General features: G+C 36.5%; 1 protein-coding gene across 1 annotated transcript in view; it reads left to right on the forward strand.

Annotated features, from left to right (window-relative positions):
• The window catches only part of LOC5568685 (mitogen-activated protein kinase kinase kinase 7), a 94,664-nt gene extending 74,422 nt beyond the window's left edge, over positions 1–20,242 (forward strand). Inside the window, exons 7-9 of the mRNA XM_021847323.1 lie at positions 9,519–9,874; positions 9,942–10,052; positions 19,657–20,242. Coding sequence (XP_021703015.1) covers positions 9,519–9,874; positions 9,942–10,052; positions 19,657–19,932 — 743 coding nt within the window. The 3' untranslated portion in view covers positions 19,933–20,242. The remainder of the gene's footprint in view (positions 1–9,518; positions 9,875–9,941; positions 10,053–19,656) is intronic.
• The last annotated feature ends 380 nt before the right edge of the window (positions 20,243–20,622 follow it).

Below are 20,622 nucleotides of genomic sequence, written 5' to 3' on the forward strand. Positions count from 1 at the left end.
CGTGCACATATACAGATTCCTACAGAATATTCGTACAAATCGCACAAATTATTGTTTTTTTAGCAAAATAATATAGAACTGATAAAATTAAGTAGTTCTTGTCACAATGCATTTTGAAAAACTTAGTTTATGAAGTCAAAATCATATGAATTTTGTTTAATAATGAGGTTTTTTAACACTCTTAGTAGAAACGCCAAAAATTCAATATTTTTATTTTAACGTTCTTCTTCTTCTTCTTGGCATTAACGTCCTCACTGGGACAGAGCCTGCTTCTCAGCTTAGTGTTCTTATGAGCACTTCCACAATTATTAAGTAAGGGCTTTCTTTGCCAAAGTTGCCATTTTCGCATTCGTATATCGTGTGGCAGGTACGATTATACACTATGCCCAGAGAAGTCAAGGAAATTTCCTTTACGAAAAGATCCTGGACCGACCGGGATTCGAACCCAGACACCTTCAGCATGGCTTTGCTTTGTAGTCGCGGACTCTAACCACTCGGCTAAGGAAGGCCCTTCATCATTTTAACGTAAGAGCATCAAATTTTTCAAAATTTCAACAAGTTTTCACTGTGGATACTACTAGTAAGATGCATTCCATCGTATGAGCAATGAGATTTTATGCAAATTAGATTTTTTTATTGTGTTCCAGTCGAAACCCAAGTGCACGGTGAATGGACCCTTTTCAATATGTGTGGTTCCTAAATGGTAAATGGGGAACGACTTTTGTATCACGACTGACATCATAACGTTTTGTGAGTTAAAAGTTATTTTTTTAGCAAAATGCTGTAAAAAAATCTTTGGTATTCAACAGATATCTGGCGCAAATTTTTCTCATAATTTTAACCGATTCCTTGTTAGATCTTTTGTGAATTTCTGGCTGAAAATATTGAGCAGATTCATACGAAATCTTGTGGAATATGAACGGATCCTTGTAAAATTTCTAGAAAGGTATTTCTAGATTTCTGGAAAGGTTTTTGGTAGGATGCTTGATAAATTTCCATTAAGGTTTATATCAAATTCTTGATAAAATCTTCTAAAAATCGTTACGGAAATCGAGGCGATAATTGACCAGATACTTGAAAATGACCGAAAACATAATTAGCGGATCCCATACCAGATTTTTTTTTTTTTCACTTAGTTCCAAAATGTCATCGAGTTTCTTATGATTTCTAATATATCCTCCACTCTTTCGAATTAATGTACTGTAAGTATTGAAAGGTTATTTTTACTATGCCAAACATTTGCTTCAAAAGTTTCTATACATGCAAGTGATTTCTTGGTAAGAAAAGTGCTCTGATATTTCCAAAAAATAAAAGACCTGGCCCAAGGGTAACTTCAGCAAACTTTCAGTTCTGTAAAGTTTGCCAAAAAATACTTAGTCTATCAAATTTTTCAATATACTGTTTATATCTGTTTGTCCAAAACTGTTTCGAAATTGAAGCTGTTTTTAAACCACAGCATGTTGAGTATTCCATTGAAAAACTAAAAAAAAAATGGTCGTCTAAATTTGTCCAGTTTGTATAAAAAAAACTGGAGGGTTGCAAATATTTTGATTGATTCTTTATACTCAACATTTAACATCCAATAGCAAGCAGCTGGAGAATTTGAAAAACCCTTCTAAGAGGTAAAGGTTTGAAAAATTTGGTGCACTATTTTTTACAAAATGTATTATAGATCCGGTAGATATCAAGACACTTTTTTTGAAATTCATTTTTTCTCGGACCCCGTTAATAGTTAATATTTTAGGAATTATATACTGGACACTCTACATACTGACAAATGCAATGGTTTTTGATGTTATCGAACTACATAAAATTGTTTAACAGTGAAAACAAAAATATTATCGTTTTGAAGATACTAAGGAATGTTCATTTTATAAAGTGGACACTTTGTTTATGCTAAAACTTTTTTATTTATTGCTAAAATCGTAATCGGTTTTCTGTGCATCGTTCAACTATTATTCTACAATGCTTTGAAAATATAAGATCTATAAGAAAATGCTTTTGGTTGAAGAGCTAAATAGTTTTTCCAAAAACTCTTAGGAAAAGCTGAATGTCAAAGTTTAACACTATTTTTCGCCAAACAAAATGCGCATTTTTCTGAACAAATTGTAGGTTTGAATCCTTTGCTATTCTACTAAAGGTATAGCTTTAAAAAAATCAATTATATTCCACAATTCTCTGACATTAGGTAACTTTAGTGATTTACCCATTTATGGCCAAATTTGCTGATACACCATCCTTTCACTCCCAGCAAAAGAGAAAAGTAAAAAACGTGTTCAAAACTAGTTTGGATTACTAAAGAAATTATATTTGTATAAACGAGAGCTAAATCGTGAGTTTAAACCACAGTCTTAAGTATAAATTTTACTGCTTATGATAGTTTTACTAAAAAGTCTCATACTTCTAAAATCATGTACGCATATTTATCGATCTACAGCAAATTGTAAACGGGTTTATCCGAATATTTCAATTGGTAATCTCAGAATAACATATTATGAAAATAATATGTGGAAAATAAAATCGATTTTATTACAGCAGTGTTGCCAATTTTGATGATTGTCAATGTACTTTGAAAGGTCTCCTAAGAATAAAGCAATTGTGTTTCTATTGTGCTTTAAATGTGACGTGGGGACTAAATAAGTAACTCTTTGAAGGCGTAAGTTATTTTTCATACTAATACTATATTAGCACTTCCCCCTGGACTTACTTTTAACCAAACAATTCTACTCATATCAATTCCCTTCAAATTTAAAATATTTTTTTCTAAAAAATAAAGAGGAAAAAGGATTTTATTATATCTGTAAAATTGTTGCTCAAAAAATAAGTTGATTTATCCATCAGACTTCTGATTGATGATGCTTTCGAAGAACAAGCCTTTTTTGAAAATAAAAAAATAAATAACTCATATCAATTCCCTTCAAATTTAAAACATTTTTCTCAAAAAAAATAAAAAAAATAAAGACGAATTTTCCAGCTAATTTCAAACAATCATTGATTTTGATAACCTCTAAAAATTGACCGTTACAATCGTTGTTCCTTATTCGTGTAAAATATAATAATTTTAGAGAATTTTTATTATCACAAAATTGTACAATACTAGTCGAACGATGTGTAGAAAACCGATTGAAATTTCATTGATAAATTAAAAAGATACAGCATGAACAAGGTGTCCACTTTATAAAATGAACAGACCTTGCTTTGAAATCCATAGTTCGAAAACGGATGGTCTAAACAAACATCAAAACTCTGTATACAAATATTTGGGAAATATTAAGTTACAAGGACTATGATGTTATCCGGTTTTAAATTTTTGAGCATCCGGGGAAAATCCGGGAATTTGAAAATTGATTTCGAATTGACACCCTGATTAGTGTAAAAGGCATGGAATTATTGGGTAATATTAGATTTATTATTATGTCGTGATTAAACTACTTTATATTTAGTTTTTGAGTGAATATGGAATGGTTTGGACAATACAGTCAAACCTCCTATAACAATTTCAATGAAAAGTTAATTATTTAGCCAATTTTTAAACTATTAATGAAGATTTGAATACTCTTAAAAATGAGTGCGCACACTACTAGCAACATGTTTGATCCATCAAAAACGTTTCTTCAAGATACAAAATTAAATCATGACGAAAACTATACGCACGGTAGATGGTGCACTAGTGTGCACGGTAAATGGTGACATAGAACGGTACGAGGCGAGCTTAACATGACATTTTCAAACATAAATTTTGGATACTTTTTTGTTACACATCACTAGTTTTTAGATTTTTCCCTGAATTATGATACAATTGCACGCTACGTAGTGGTATTCTAGTACGCTATAAGTTATTTGGAAAAGTTATATATTTTTTTGAATTTTTCTTAAATGCACGGTGAATGGTAGCTTGACGGTATTAGGAAAACAAACATTATTTTGAAATGCAGGTAAAACCGAATTATTTTAATAAAAGAAACATGATACGTACTCAGTACATTTTTCATGATTATTGGTGCAATCGTAATTTTGGTACTTAAATCTTATACATCATACAAACATTACAAATCCCTTTGTTTCAGTCAATAGAATTAGGGAAACGTGGGGCAGAAGTTCGACTAGTGGAATAATAGATATTTCCAGAAAAACTATATTCAACTGTTCGGAAAGAAATAACCGCCACACAATAAACCTGCAAAATATTGGTTACAATTTATCTAAACATTCTTATGTCAAAATGTAGACTTATTTTTAGTTATAACAATTCTAAAATTGATTGTCTTAAACGAACTTTGCCATCTGGTGGGATATTTTTTCCGCTATATAAAATATAATGTGGGTTAGAAATAGTTTCGAAGCATTTATGCAAAAGCTAATACACCTCAAAGCATCCTTACGATAAGCTTAGTTACGCCCTTACATAGAGAATAAAAAAAATCATTTTATTTTGTTCCATGCAATGAAAATTCGACCTAAAATTATAATTTTCACGTCTTAAATCATAAAATAAATAATTATAACTTTCCAAAATCTCAATCGATTTCGAGTCAAAGTCTTTTACTTGAATAGAATTCGAACCTTCGTGACACTTATAACATTAGTTTTGCATTGGGCCAGAAACCTTAAAAAAAAGTTGGAGAAGTTGTGTGCAAGACACGACCATTGTTGACGTTGGAAACCATAGGCTGGTTGAAAATGGTCTGAATATGAACCTGCTCTTGAAAATGATTTCCATAAAGGGCCAATTGTTTTGGGGCGGTTGTTCACATAGTTTAGTTTCACGTACCATATTTCGATCATGCCAAAATTGATTAGAGTGAAATAGTGATATTAATTATAAGATACATTATTCAAAAAACTCATAAGCCAATTTTTGGTAGCCGATTATTTCATATGCTGAATTGCACTTGTACCGATTGCACAAATCACTGCACGTGCAGAAACTGTCAAAACATTTTCAAAATATTCAAAATATTTCTTTCACAACTGGACTGATAAGTGCGGCTTCATAAGTGCGAAAATGTTAATAGAAGTGCAGAATTGTATCGAATCATGTTGGTGTCTTCAGAACACTTATTCTTTGGATTGTGGAAACACCGACTCAATCTGATACAATCCGCACTTGTAAAAAATTCTGCGATAGTCCAGTCCAATGGTGAAAGAAATGCGCAATAAAATACTACTCTTGTGTAGCATTATATAGAGCCCTTATAAGGGCCGTTGTACACAGTAATATAATATTGAACGCCAGTCTAAATTTCGGGCTCTCTAATCTGAAGTTATATTTACAGCGACGAAGAATTGCCATGATTGTGTTGCTGTTTTGCTGCATGTACAATTAGAGGAGCGTGCCGCGCGATTTTCAGCGGCTTTGGTAGCATCCATCTTTCTAGATGGTTCCATAGGAGAGTGCTTGCATAACGACAAAATCGCGGTGACTTTTCGTCGCTGGATCAAATCGCGTATTTTTGGGGGAGCAGCTGCTAATCTATCTCGTGAAGTCCGGGAACCCATCAGCGTGTACTTCACTACCTTTGCGTGGACAGCGACGGTTGTGTCGCTCGATTTATAAAGCAGATTGGCCGCACTAGCCTCCCGCCCGCATGGCAATGACAGCGGAGCACTGGCTAGTAGCGACGGGTTTCTGGCCGAAAACGATGATGCTGGTGCACTTAAGAGAGTGGCTCTAGTATCGATGTCTCCGATATACGTGTTGTTCCATTCGCGTCCCATTGAAAACTGAGCGAAAATGATTTGTTTGCCTAACGTGTTCACAGTCTGACGTTAAAAAGAAGAATGAGGAAAGAAGCATTTTTGCATTAAATTCATATTTATTTTCATCAAATTTTACAAAGTAATTGTTCTTTATAGACTAAGAGATTGACCGAGAGGTCCTTCAGCTTTGTGTTGGAATTTGTTTTTTTTAAGTGTTCTGGTGATTGTGGTTTTACCCTAATTTCTTCTTTGGCCTTATGGGCTCTGGTAGTTTAAAAGTACAATTTATTATTTGTTACAAGCATACTAAAAAAATTGATAACCTAGAGGGGAACGAAGTCCCGGATGACTTGCTGGCCAGATTGTTGGCAACGAGCCCTGTATCTATCGATCGAGTCACCAAAGCGCCCATCGAGTGTTTTTATCTCAGCCAGACGGTGGACCTCGGTTGTCCTCATTCTCCGAGGACTGTTGAGGATCACCCTGAGAAACTTATTCTGGGTCCTCTGGAGCCGCAGATGCTGGGTTTTGGCGCAGCTCTCCCAGGTTGGTACGCCATATTCAATGACCGGAAGAATGACCTGATTGTAAACAGCAAGCTTGTTCGTCATAGACAAGGTTGACTTTCGGTTGATCAGTGGGTATAGTGCTTTGCGCAAGATGTTGCATTTGGTGACCGTTTTGTCATTAGCGTAACTTGAACTCAAATCTAGAGGGGGCTTGAGCCAATCGATTATAGAAATCTCTAAAGCAAGATACATGGTTAACATGAGAATTTGAAATTTCTAGGAAGGGCTTGAAATTTTCTAGGGGGGGTAGGGGGGGGGGCTAAGACCCCCCTAGCTTCCCCGTATTTACGCCAATGCGTTTTGTCAACCTGCTGTCTGAAGAGAAGCTTGCTGTCTAACGTTAAGCCAAGGTAGTCGGCTACATCAGACCATTCCACCGTTGATCCACCGAGGGTGATTTTACAATCCTCAGCCGGAACAAGTCTGGGGGATTTTGAATAGGGGAAGAGGATGACCTGGGTCTTCGCCGCGTTGATACAGATCTTCCAGCTGTTCAGATAATCTGACAAGACATTCAGGCCTCTCTGGAGTCGAGATGTTAACGCTCTCGTGTATATACCGCTGTAGACGACTGAGGTGTCGTCAGCGAATAGCGATAGAGAGCCGCCTTCAGGGAGCTGAGGCATGTCCGAGGTGAACAGGTTGTATAGTAGTCCTTTTGATGCTTTCGACTGGTATGTTTCGCACTGGGGGATTTTTTCGGCAATGCAGTCTTAGGAGCAATTAAAACGACAAAATTTGTTCTATGCCCGACGTTTCAATGGTCTAACCCTTGAGAAAGATGGCATAGACCATTGAAACGTCGGGCATAGAACAAATTTTGTCGTTTTAATTGCTCCTAAGACTGCATTGCCGAAAAAATCCCCCAGTGCGTTGTATAGTAGGGGACCTAAAATACTACCCTGTGGAACACCTATGGGAATGTTGAGTGGGTCTGAGTTGACTCCACTGAGGGAAACCCTGAACATCCTGTCAAACAGATTTTTTTTTATGATTTTCAACAAATAGGTGGGAACATTGTATCGGTGCAGCTTGTACACTAGGCCGTCATCCCGACGTTGTCGAATGCTTTTTTAACATCGTGCAACGCCATGACAGAGGATTTGGCGAGGGACTTGTTCCGCCTGAGGATGTTGGTTACTCGAGTCAGTTGGTGCACGGTTGAACGACTGCGTCGAAAACCAAATTGTTCCTCGAGTAAGATGTTATTTTGAACATTTTTAAAGCAGCCGTCTGTTGATCGCTTTTTCAAAATGCTTCGATAACCCTGAGAGAAGGCTGATGGGGCGATAGCTTTTGGAGGAAGAAGGATCCTTCCCAGGTTTCCTGATGGGGATGACTTTTGCTGACTTCCACGACGAGGGGAACTAGCTAAATCGGAGGCACAGATTAAAAAGTGCCAGATGTTGATAGAACTGGAGACTCAATTGCTTGAGCTCCAAGATCAGGATGTTGCTGAAACCTGGGGCTTTCAAGATTTTGGATGTTTTTGTCTCCAACTCCTCCGAGAAGTCGTTGGGAGATCGGTGTAGGTTAGCTGCATGTTCAGACACAGCAGCTTCGTGTGGGCTAATAGTTCACTACTGACTACTCCTGCGGGTAGAGAGATCCATCGTACAACGGGTTGACGGTTGGGGAACGTCCCTGGTTGGACCAGCCAAGCGATGGGGTTGTTGGCACGGATGGGGCTGCGGCGGCTGCCGCGAAGCGTTGCTGAACGGATGGCTTCTTGCCGGCGGATGCCGACTGGAGGGCTTGCTGGCGATGGTTTGGTTGAAGCGGCGGTAAGTTCGGCACTTGGTACCGTAGCAGCGGTAAATTTTCCTCGGCGAGCGGGGGAGGAGGGGGACGTCTTTCCCGCCCACGCTGGTTCTTCGTGGTAGCCCTCTTGCGGATCTCGAGATACTTGGTCCGCTTTGGGCAGCTTCAGTGGCTGCCAACGTGTTGTGCTCCGCAGTTGGACCATTTCGGCTCCGCGCTCTCGTCCATCATGTGGCGCATGTCACGGTTAGATGAGCGCCAGCGCACTTGTCGCATCGTGGAAGCATGTGGCAGTTCTTCACCCATGGCTGAATACAAGGCCCTTGCCACATTGAGTGACATCCTTCTTTTTTGGCCGCTATTTCTTCCAGGCGACCACCATCTGGAAGAGATGCCGGCCCTTCGTCACGTCCGCCATTGAAGCGGAGCCCTTTTCGAGGTGCACCAAGGAAAGCTGATCACGCCGAGTGCTTCCTGGTTCTCTCCTGATGGGGCTTCAGCTTGGCCTGCCTCAGCTCGCTGATGACTTCCTCCGGGGCGTGCTCCGGCAAGCCTCGAAGGAGCACTTTGAATGGCTTGGTGCCGGGACCATCGTGGGTGTAATACTCCCGACGCCTTTCCGAAAGGTGCTGGTCTACCTCCTGGTAGCCGGCGCTGGTGGTGCAGAGGATCTTCATGCCGGTGCTGCAGAGCTTGAAGAGCGGGAAAATTTGCTTGTCCGCAAGCTCGCTCCGAAGCACGGCAACATCCTTTCCCACTGCGAAAATCGGCGGGACTTTCGCAGCGTGGGTTCGAGGGGGCTTGGGATCCACTGGCAGCGCAGCAAACTTATTTCGCGCCAGCAGTCTGGCATTCCACGGAATGACTTTGCACTACTGTGCACAACGCAAAATACAAAACGATTCTTAATCCCGCAACTAAAACTTCGGAACTGATAAGAATTACAGTCGGACGCTGAATGAGGGAAGAAGTTTTTCGATTAAATTCATATTTATTTTCATTTTTGGTTTTTACAAAAAATATTCTACACCTTAAGAGTTTGACCTAGGGGTCCTTCAGCTTGTTTCTCTTTTGAATTTGGATATTGGACTTTTTTTTAATGATTTACATTACATTTATGTAAACATGTTGGCTCTTTGGAGCTCTGGTAATTTGTGAGGGAAGAAGCAGGACCGGTGCGTTTTTATTGTGGGAAGCAGAACCCAAAAATGTGCTTGAACGTGATTGGTTAGATAAGAAAGAGGTCAACATTTTACGATTTTTCAATAGTTCGTTGCTAATAATCAATAGTGTCCTCCATTTGAATCCGTGCGTAGATAAAATTCTGATCGATTGATGAATATATATTGAAGTTTTTAGCGGTTAAAACCTGACCATTTTTCGTTATTCTGAATAATTATTGTGCCCCCATATGTTGCCGAAAGACGTTATCCAACGTCAAAAATACGCATATTTAACAAAAGTTTTCTTTCGCTCTTCTTTCCACAGCAAACAATCAAGGCACAGAAAGACTGGTCGTCACCCGAAGGAACAATGTACCAATCGATAATAATCTTCCGTGTGCGACGACAGTGTCTACCACCGTAGCTCCCAGCAAGTTAAGTGCGGGCAATGCCAACTTCAGCACATCAATGACCAACACTTCCGGAGGCGTTAACATTACCAGTGTTGCTGGTATGACTCGCCCAGTGTCTTCGTCATCCAGCACGGATACATCGCTGGACTACAAATCACTCAACAGCATTCTCGACGACAATCTGCGGCCTCTGACGCCGATCCAAGGCAATTTACCATCAGAACAAATCCACGATGAGCACAGAAAACTTGTGCAGGAGTATTGGGAGGTAACGAATCATTCTGCATTAATTGTAAAAATTAAGTGTTAGAATAACGAACTTCTGTTCATTGTAGATCCAAACACAAATTGTTACTAGTCAAGCTCTTCGTGATAATCTGCAAGCGAATATGCCAGCGGAAGAACTCCGGTTGAAGAAGGAGTATTTGAAGAAGCTGGAAGAAAAGGTGAGTTACTCATCTATAATAGGGCGTTCCAGAAAAAAATCAGTGTCCGAAAAGCGCTCAGCATTAGAATGAAAAGTACGCTTATTTTTAGAATTGTTAGAACATAAACTTTCTTACAAAAAGGGTCTCTAAATTACTCAAAATCGATTTATGAAAAAATGGCCACCTTTTGTGCAGATGTTTTCAAAGCCTTCTATATTTCTTTCATTTATTTAGTTTTTTTAGTATGATTTTGTATTCGTGTGGTATGAGCTTTTGAAAATATTTTATTGTTTTACGTTACAAAAACTCTTTGAAACTTGTAAAAAATGTTTTCTTGAATAATATATTTCAAATATTCAATCTTAAATACCGTCAAGCTACCATTCACCGTGCATTTAAAAAAAATTGCACTTCAATAAATTGTATAACTTTTCCAAATAATTTGATGCGTACTAAAATACCACTACGTAGCGTGCAATTATATAATAATTCAGGAAAAAATATAAAACTAGTGTTGGATAACAAAAAATACTCTAAAATTATGTTTGAAAATGTCATGTTAAGGTCGCCTCGTACCGTTCTATGTCACCATTTACCGTGCACACTAGTGCACCATTCACCGTGCATATAGTTTTCGTCATGATTTAATGTTGTATCTTGAAGAAACGTTGGTAATGGAGCAACTATGTTGCTAGTAGTGTGCGCACTCATTTTTAAGAGCATTAAAATCTTCATTTATAATAAAAACCATAAAAAGTATAAACATTTACTAAATAAATATTTTTTTATTAAAATCATTATAGGAGGTTCGACTGTATTGTCCAAACCATTTCATATTCACTCAAACACTCAATATGAAGTTTTTTAATCACGACATAACAATAAATCTAGTATTACCGAATAATTTAAAGCTTTTTACAGTAATGCACCGTGCATTTGGGTTTTGACTGAAACACAAGAAAAAAATATAAATTGCATAAAATTTCATTGCTCATACGATGATATACATCTAACTAGTAGTATCCACAGGGTAAACTTGTTGAAATTTTGAAAAATTTCATACTCTAACGTTAAAATGAAAAATGGTAATTTTTGGCGTTTCTACTAAGAGTGTTGAAAAATCTCATTATCAAACAGAATTCATATGATTTTGACTACATAAACAAGGTTTTTCAAAATGCTTTGTGACAAAAACTACTTCATTTTATCAGTTTTATCTTATATTGCTGACAAAAGAATAATTTGTGAAAATTGTATGAATATTCTGTAGGAATTTGTATATGTGCACGGTGAATGGAGCCCGCACGGTGACTGGTGACTTAACGGTACCTATATGTATTTTTTTACAAAACCTGAAATCTACACGCAAAAAAATTGTGCGGTAGAAACTACCATTTTAGGGGGTTAACTTAAGCGCTCGCACCGATATTTTTTAGCAGACCACAAATGCGCATGATTTTACCACCACCACCACCACCATCACCAGCTAGTGACCAATCGATTAAGTTTTCGGCTTAACAGGATGTTTGGTTCTCCAGATCCGTGCTCTTGAAAATTTGAAGTTTGGCTTCGATTCATCTTCACCTTGAGTACTTCTTGACGTATGCTTCGAATTTGATATACAACAGGCAGCAATCAGTAGCATTTGAATTAATCTGAATCGTGAATACATTTGTTCACCAACCTATCCAGAATATTGTGCTACAAGAACTAATTTGGTTACATGATGAAATTAGCTCCGTAATGCCTTTAAGCACTTGAGCATATGGAAAATCAGTTTTTTTTCTTTATTAACGTGATGGTCGAAGATTTTGATTCCGTTATTTGAATAATTTTAAATAAATAGAAATGTGTAAACTTTTCATGATTCTTATTCCGGACGCTTCTTTACTTTTGTCTCATATTCCGGACACTATGATTCGAATTCCGGACAACATATGAAAATCATACATAGAAAAGTCAAATCATTATTTGAAATTGGCAAACCACTAAAGAAGCGTCTAAGACACTTGAGTATTATAAATTTTCATAGATATCTGTGAAAAATCTAGATTAGTGTGAACTTTTGTACGGCCAAAATTGAAACATTTCCTGAGAAATGTTTCCCATACAAAGTAGAGTGTCCGGAATAAGAATCTGTCCGTAATATGAATCAAAACGGTAGTCGAAATCAGATTGACGAAAAAGATGTTTGTCAAATGTACCAGAAAGACGAGTGGGATGTACTACAAACATAGTAATTTTCTCTAAAATTTCATGATAGTTTTAAGAATGGGCGTAGTCAGCTAAAATAGTATTTTTTACCACTGAATGTTTTCCCGTGTATATCCGACTATGTATGGAAAATGTCGTAACTTACTTAAATCATGGCCCCTGAAGGCGAATATGAAAGCCAAACTTTTACAAATCATTTTGTTTTTGAGTTATTTTAAAATTAAAAAGACCTTGATTCGCGGAGTACGCCTTAAAGTAGAGGGATTCCACGGAGGCATGCAAGTCGATTCTGATCGACCATTTCAAAAATATCTGAAACTTTGCACAGTTTTTCAGTTCCATCTAAATCGTCATTTTCCGATATCAAATCTTCAAGTTGAGTCACGACTAACTTTTCATAAGAGTGTATGTGTAAATGGTTCAAAAATATTCAAAAAGCTGCACAGCAAAAACGGTTCGTTCGATTGTTAGACATCTAAAGAAACAAAGTTAGACAACTAAATAAAGATTCCAAAAAAAATACACACAGTAAAAAACAATTTTTTTTTGCATTAAAAAACATCATTTTTGTCACAAAAACTCAAATATCTCAAAACCCTATCGGAATACCAACGTAATTTTTTGAGGGAAAACGGTCCATTATATTAGCTATCTACCATAAAAATGATGGTAAGCCAATAAACAAAAAAGTTATGATATTTCAAATATTTCACAAATTTGACACTTAGTGAAAAAAAAAATTTTTTTTTTAATTGTTAATTTTTTTTAGGACCGCAGTTTGTTTCTGAACTTTTTGTTAAGGGTACCACATGAGGTTAACAAGTTGTTTTCATGATATTTTATTTAATTATTGATAACTATTATAGCATCTATTAGAAAGTTAGACGCGATCCAGTGTTGTGATCTAAAGTCTTGATAGTGTCATATTTTTTATTGTACGTAACTGAAGAAAAATTCTCTCAATAGTGTTGAAACCTTTTGATAAAAGAAACCTATAAGAAATCTAATATTGAAGACAAAAGCTACAAAAAAAGAGTTTTCTATACAGGTATACGACTAATTTACCTGCAAAAAGTTTACCTCGTAGAGAACAAGGCGGGTCTATACCCAGGTGATCTAGTATACGTAAAGCAGGTCGGTTTTCTCGGCGCTGGTTTTCTCCACAAAGTTAAAATCTGATTACACCTGGGTATAGACCCGCCTTGGTAGAGAATAGACTTTGTTAATCATATTTGGGAGAAAGCGAGTAACTTCAACAACATCAAAAACATGATAGGTACATACCATGAACATACTCACGAAAAAGCTAAAAATATACTACCACTATGATTATAAAAGATTTAATTGTAAAAATTTTCTTCAGTCAAGCAAACGACACCAAACTAGTCAGTAAAAACTAAAAAGTGATTTTGTTGATTAAAATCTAACGAGCAACATGAGTAGTCGCTTTCTCAACTGTTGCAGGCCGTTTGCAGAAAAAAAGTGTTCGAAAGAGCTACGAAATCTCACCGAAAGCACCATAGATAAACTGAAAGCGGCTGGTTATGCTCCAATGTCTACATTGAATACAAATTTACGCATTTGTACGTCCTGCCGTTTAAATGTTGACAAACGGGCAATCTGTACATCATCGGTGGATCAGGTTGCAGGATGTTCGAAAACAACAACAACTGAGGAATTACTAGATGCACCGACAACAACTGAGGAGTTACCAGAAGTGCCAAGTGCAGATAGTCTTGCCACGGTACCATCAGCGACATCTGTTTCAACAAATCAATCAGAAGATAAGTGCATCCAGAAGGTCAACATCGAACGCTTCAACGAAGGGATAGCTGGAATAAAAGTGACTCCGATTAAATGGACGAAGATGGGTTACGTCAATTATCCCGAGAAAAAATACCGTGAAATCAACGAAGCTGTACGAAGAAACCTCTTCAAATTAGGACCTGAGGATCTTCTTCTTCTTCTTGGCATTAACGTCCTCACTGGGACAGAGCCTGCTTCTCAGCGTAGTGTTCTTATGAGCACTTCCACAGTTATTAACTGAGAGCTTTCTTTGCCAAAGTTGCCATTTTCGCATTCGTATGTCGTGTGGCAGGTACGATGATACTCTATGCCCAGGGAAGTCAAGGAAAATTCCATTACGAAAAGATCCTGGACCGACCGGGAATCGAACCCAGACACCTTCAGCATGGCTTTGCTTTGAAGCCGGGGACTCTAACCACTCGGCTAAGGAAGGCCCCTGAGGATGTGGAAAATAAAGACTACGATGAGGTAATTATGAATATGTAGGAAAGGTTCTCGAATCTAGCCACGACAAGGAAAGAAAAATTATTGATTTTGTCGATGCTGCCAAGCTCGTGGTCTATTCAAGACGCCATTGATGAGTTCAAAGCCAATAAAAATACAGCAAAAGAGGCAAAACAATTCAAAAATAACTGTCTTGCAACCAAAAATGCTAGGTCGAGTACTTCATTAACAGATGAGACAAAAGAAAAAATAATTCAATATTTTGAAGACGATGAAGTAAGTAGAGCTATGCCTGGCCAAAAAGATTATGTATCTGTAAAAAAAGATGGAAAGCGTCAAGCAATCCAAAAACGATTAATGATGACTACTTTGAAAGAAGTGTATACACGCTTCAAGGAAATTAACGAAAATATTAAGGTAGGTTTTTCCTCATTTGCAAGCCTTCGTCCAAGGCAATGCAAGCTTCTATCCAATTCAGGAACACATAATGTTTGTGTGTGCACAACACACGAAAATATTAACCTAATCTTACATAGTTTGAAAAAAATCAATTTATCAAAGGATATCAAAATGTTAACTGGTAGTCTTTTGTGTGAAAATACAACATCAAATTGCTATCTACGATCTTGTTCGGATTGTCCAGATTCTTCATCATTGGAAAATACTTTATTCGCTGAGTTTGAAGAAAATTATATTGATCAGTTATCATTTGAGCAATGGGTGACCACAGATAGGTGTGACCTAGAAACTATTGTAAAACCTGTAGATGAGTTTGTGTCATTTTTATGCTTGAAATTAGAAAGTTTAATTCCTCACGACTTTATTAAAACAGAGCAATCCCGCTTTTTAAAAAATACGAAAAATACATTACAAGATGGTGAATTTTTAGTCATTTGTGATTTTTCTGAAAACTATAGCTTTGTATTGCAAGATGAAGTGCAGTCCCATCACTGGAACGTACAACAAGCTACAATTCATCCATTCGTTATTTATTTCAATGGAAGTACGCAAATTGAACATTTTAGTTTTATTGTAATTTCCGAAGATTTAAGACACGACTCAGTATCTGTAAATTTGTTCATAGCCAAAATGATTAACTTTTTACGCGTTGATAAGGATAAAGAAATCAGAAAGATATATTTCATGTCTGATGGAGCAGCATCGCAGTACAAAAACCGTAAGAATTTTTCGAGCCTATGTCAATTTAAATCAAAGTACGGAATTGATGCAGAATGGCATTTCTTTGCTCCTTGGTCCTTGTGATGCTATTGGAGGAACCATAAAGCGCATGGCCACAAGAGCAAGTTTAGCCAAAGAACGTGAGCATCCAATTAAAACTGCAAAAGAACTATTTGATTGGGCGAATCGCAGAAAAGAAGAAGATTTAACAAAATTATCATTTTGTTTTACTACTACTGAAGAGTACGAATTAACGGCATCAGAGCTCAGCGAGCAATATAATAACGCGAAAACGATCCAAGGAACCCAACAATTTCACTGTTTCATTCCATTGTCAGAAAATAAAATTAAAGCAAAACTATACTCGAACTGTACTGATAATGATGCAAAAGTGTTCGATATTGTAAAAAAATGAATAACAATAAATAAATAAATAAGTATTAATAAAATGTTTTCATGATCTCATAACGCATACCCAAATCCAAAACTTTTAAAGTTTATATATAACTTTTAGAAACTCATTGATCATACTCTAAAAAAAAAAATATCCTGGTAAAAAAAAATATTTTCGTGTAATTTGTTAATTCATTTTAATTTATACATATATACATATACATATAATATTTATACATATACATAATATTTATACATATAATATACATAATACTAATGAATACATGAAAACGACTTGTATAATTCACGCAAGGCCCTTAACAATAAAATCAGCAACAAACTGCGGTTCCCGTAATAATTTACACCGAAAACAAAATTTTTTTTACTACTAAATGTGAAAATTGTGACATGTTTGAAATGTCATAACTTTTTTGTTTATTGGTTTACCATCACCAAATTTATATGGTAGATAGCTAATATAATGGACCGTTTTCCCTCAAAAAATTACGTTGGTATTCCGATAGGGTTTTGAGATATTTGAGTTTTTGTGTCAAAAATTGTGTTTTTAATGCAAACAAAAAAAATTTTTTTACTGTGTGTATTTTTTTTGGAATCTTTATTTAGTTGTCTAACTTTGTTTCTTTAGTTGTCTAACAATCAAACGAACCGTTTTTGCTGTGCAGCTTTTTGAATATTTTTGAACCATTTTCACATACACCCTTTTGAAAAGTTAGTCGTGACTCAACTTGAAGATTTGATATCGGAAAATGACGATTTAGATGGAACTGGAAAACTGTGCAAAGTTTCAGCTCAATAGAAAAAAATGAATTAAAAAATTTACCAAATTTTGGTGCTGTTGCTTGGAATCACTCAGTAGGCAATTTCCTAAGGGAATTTTACATTCTTAATAGTAATTTGTCAATGTTGCCGGATTGAACATAGTTATGAAAGTTTTGACAACGGAATCGTTTTCGGCGATGCCATTTTTAGTGACAATCGCATTTTCCCTGCTTATATCGTTTGGAGAACTCATGTTAGACATGTATCTTCGGTAGGGTCATTCATAATGATGGAAATCATTATTTCGAAAAGTTGACAAATTTATGCATGAACTATACCCAATTTTCGCAAAAACCTCAATGTTTTTAGCTCATGAATATAAGAGACAGAAGCACTATTCATGCTTTGAAAATGTCCGATCAATAAATGTTCATTAGAGTTTTTTACGAGATGAGTCATTTCGATCAATGTTACCCCGGATTACGATAGATCCGTAGAGGTTGGCGAAAAAATAAACCAAAAAATATGTTGGCTTGCATTCGGATTTCTGGGGTTGTTGATTATACTGATTCTTGATCAAGTCTTACCTGGATTACAAGTTTGACTAGTCCTTGATTTATGACAAAGTTGAAACCTCTGACGATATTTTGTATGATTTTCTGCAGATACACAGCGAATTCTTCCAATCATACCCAACAAAATTCATGACAAATTTTTTGATGAATAAAAATTAGCAAAGTTTTTAACAAGACTCTTGTTCCAAATTTTTCATTCATGAACAACAGTTAACAGAAATAAGCTTTAGAGTGATTTCTTCAGCTCTTATTCAGCAAAATTGTGTGTTGGACGGAAAGCATTCTTACAAGGTTCATTAACAAACTTCATAACGCCAAAAATAGTCATTCTCGACACTTATCCACTCCCTCGTTACGCTTTTCAATGAATGAACGTTATATAGTTTTCGGAGCTGAAAACTAGCACCTTTAAGCACTATTTTGTGAGGAGTCAACTTAACTGCCCATACTCGCAATACAGTCCCATTAGGAAAATCGTCATGTCGAGAAAAACGCTTCTAAACATATTTTCAAATGTGTTCGTTTCACCGATGCTGATAGCAATAAATCGTGGTAGCATTACTCTACACATTATCATTACAATATTAAAAAATCGTCAACAAGTGTAACACGGTTAAAATGGTTGTTTCTGAATTCCAAATCTGGGACCCAAGCCAATGGGACTCGTTATCCGAGTACTTCTTTAGCCAACCGCAATTATACCCGCATACCAGTCCCATTCCTTAGGACTCGCTTACTTTGTTATCACGCTCGTTGACACATTAATATTGAAGTTTACAATTGATCAGAAGACATTTTTCCTTCTGAAACTTATAGTAGGTACTCGCATGTTTTAATTGCAAATTTACTTCGAAGTACTATTCGGTGGTAGGTACTATACTTTAAACAATGATAGTGTTGAAAATTTTATTTGTCTGTTTCTGTCGGCCGCTTGGTTGAATTCCCCCACTGCACAGGAGCGTTGGATTTGAACCATACCGAGGAATATAACTAATAGAGCAAGTTTTGGATCTTAATGACGACAATCGCTTCAATCATGCGATTCCCCATGTGTGGATAATACTGTTGTGTGTCTAGAACCATCCTTTCTCGGCAATAGATGTTATATATACTTCGTATGACTATGAAAATCATGTCGATGATACCAATGGCGATGTGCGCGAAAAACGTCCCCTTTCATACCGACGAAAGTTGAGCCTGCCGGAGATTTCGTTTACAATTATTTAAATAAGTTGACAATTGGCCAAATGTTCTTTCAAGGAGATTCTATTTTTCTTGTTTTTTTTTAGCCTCGCAAGGATATATGCTTTTAGTTGTGGTTCTATAATTTATTGCAACAGAAGTCACTCTAGAAAATGTTCATGTAAAGCTAGAATAAGTATTTTTCGTGAATAAACATGGTTTTAATCAGTATACTTTGTGATATTCCTTCTTTTAATGAAATGAAAACCACGATGCAAGTTTACAAAAAATATTATCAAAATGGGTTTGTTTCAATTTCGTCATGATCAACTAATGGGACTGTTATGCGGGTATTTGTAATATGGGACGCACACGGTTTGGTATTTTTTCCACTTTTTGTCCATACAAAGATCCAATTTTAAGCATGATTTACGGAAGTACACTAAAAATAAACATCATTCACGGAGCTAACTCAAATATGGATAAAATTCATATGGGACTGTTATGCGAGTATGGGCAGTTAATATCTTAGTCACTTCATACCTTTGCATCAGATTTAACATCCATTGTGTGATCCGGATCTGACACATACTGATGATTTTGATTGAGGATCAGATCGTCACAATACGTCAAATTCTCATCAAAAATTATTATTTATTTTTTCATAGATCGATCTGATAGGATCTACAAACAATTTTTGAGAAATTTCATTTGTTCTATAAAAATGCTATAAATAGGGTTGAGCACCATTACCTTATGAGCACTGATTTCTTTATTATTACTCAGGTATTGCTGTTTGCATTTGATATGCAAATCTTGACTAAACGTTCTCCAATTGCGGTTACACAAAACAATCAAGGACATAGAGCAACGATTATATAAATCACCGCCGCCCTAGAAAGAAAAATCTATCTTTGACACCGCATTTCTTGTGAAAAATCTTACCGCATTTGGTGCTCCCGCATTTGATATTTGCATTTCAAACGCACACAGCAATACAATCAATAAGACTTTCATTAAATAACATGTTCTATTATTCCCCATTTCAGGAAGCATTGATAAAGTTCAAAGCCACCCTGCAGCAACAGCTGGACGAACGACGGCGAATGGCTGCCAATGCACAAGCGCACACTCCTTCCGCGGTACGCATTCAACAAAATCAGCATCAACAATCGGTGCCGGGTACAGTTGCTGGGTCACCGACTAGGCCCATCCAAAGACAAGACTCTGCCAACGATTCCACTTGGGTACTGGTCAACCGAACAGACATAGACACTGATCAAACCCAACCGGAGGCCACCGGAGGAGGGAATAATCCTAGTTGAGCTGTTTGTTTTACTGAGTATACATTGTCAAGAAAAATGTTTACTTGTGATCTTTGCACGGACAGTGTTTGCTGCCTTATGAGTAGAGAGAGAGAGAGAGAGAGAGCTGTGTAACAAAACGAGTGCCAAAAAGAGGGAAATGATTTCCCTAATTATTCGAAACGAATTCAAACTCAAGTGATATCAAACTTAATGTTTGGATAATATTAATTATTATACTTACTGCATATTTACTGAATTATCATCAACGATACCATTTACATAAATATAAAATAGTTTAAATAAAAGGTTTAACTATTGCGTCAAATAAGTTTTTTTTGCATCATTGTATTGTCTACACGTAACATTCTGTTTCTCAGGATTGTGACTAATCTGCGTTCAAATTGAACGGAAAGTTCAAGATAAGACGTTTGTATCGACTATAATATAGACTACAGGTATGTTCCGTTTTTATCACGTTCCGATTTTGTCACGCTCCGATTTTGTCACGCATAGCTGAGTAGCCTGACTACTTAGAAAGATGGCGTCTTCGGCAAAGTTGCTCTGTATCACAAGGGGTAACATTATTTGAGCCGAAAGTTTCGAAATTTTGCCACTAGGCGGCGCTAGTGAGCAAAGAATTTTTGTTTCGCGGATAGCTCAGTAGTCTGATCATTTAGAAAAAAAAAGTTTTCAGAAAAGTTGTCTAGT

Source organism: Aedes aegypti, chromosome 1 (genome assembly GCF_002204515.2).
Source record: "Aedes aegypti strain LVP_AGWG chromosome 1, AaegL5.0 Primary Assembly, whole genome shotgun sequence".
Taxonomy (NCBI): Eukaryota; Metazoa; Arthropoda; class Insecta; order Diptera; family Culicidae; genus Aedes; species Aedes aegypti.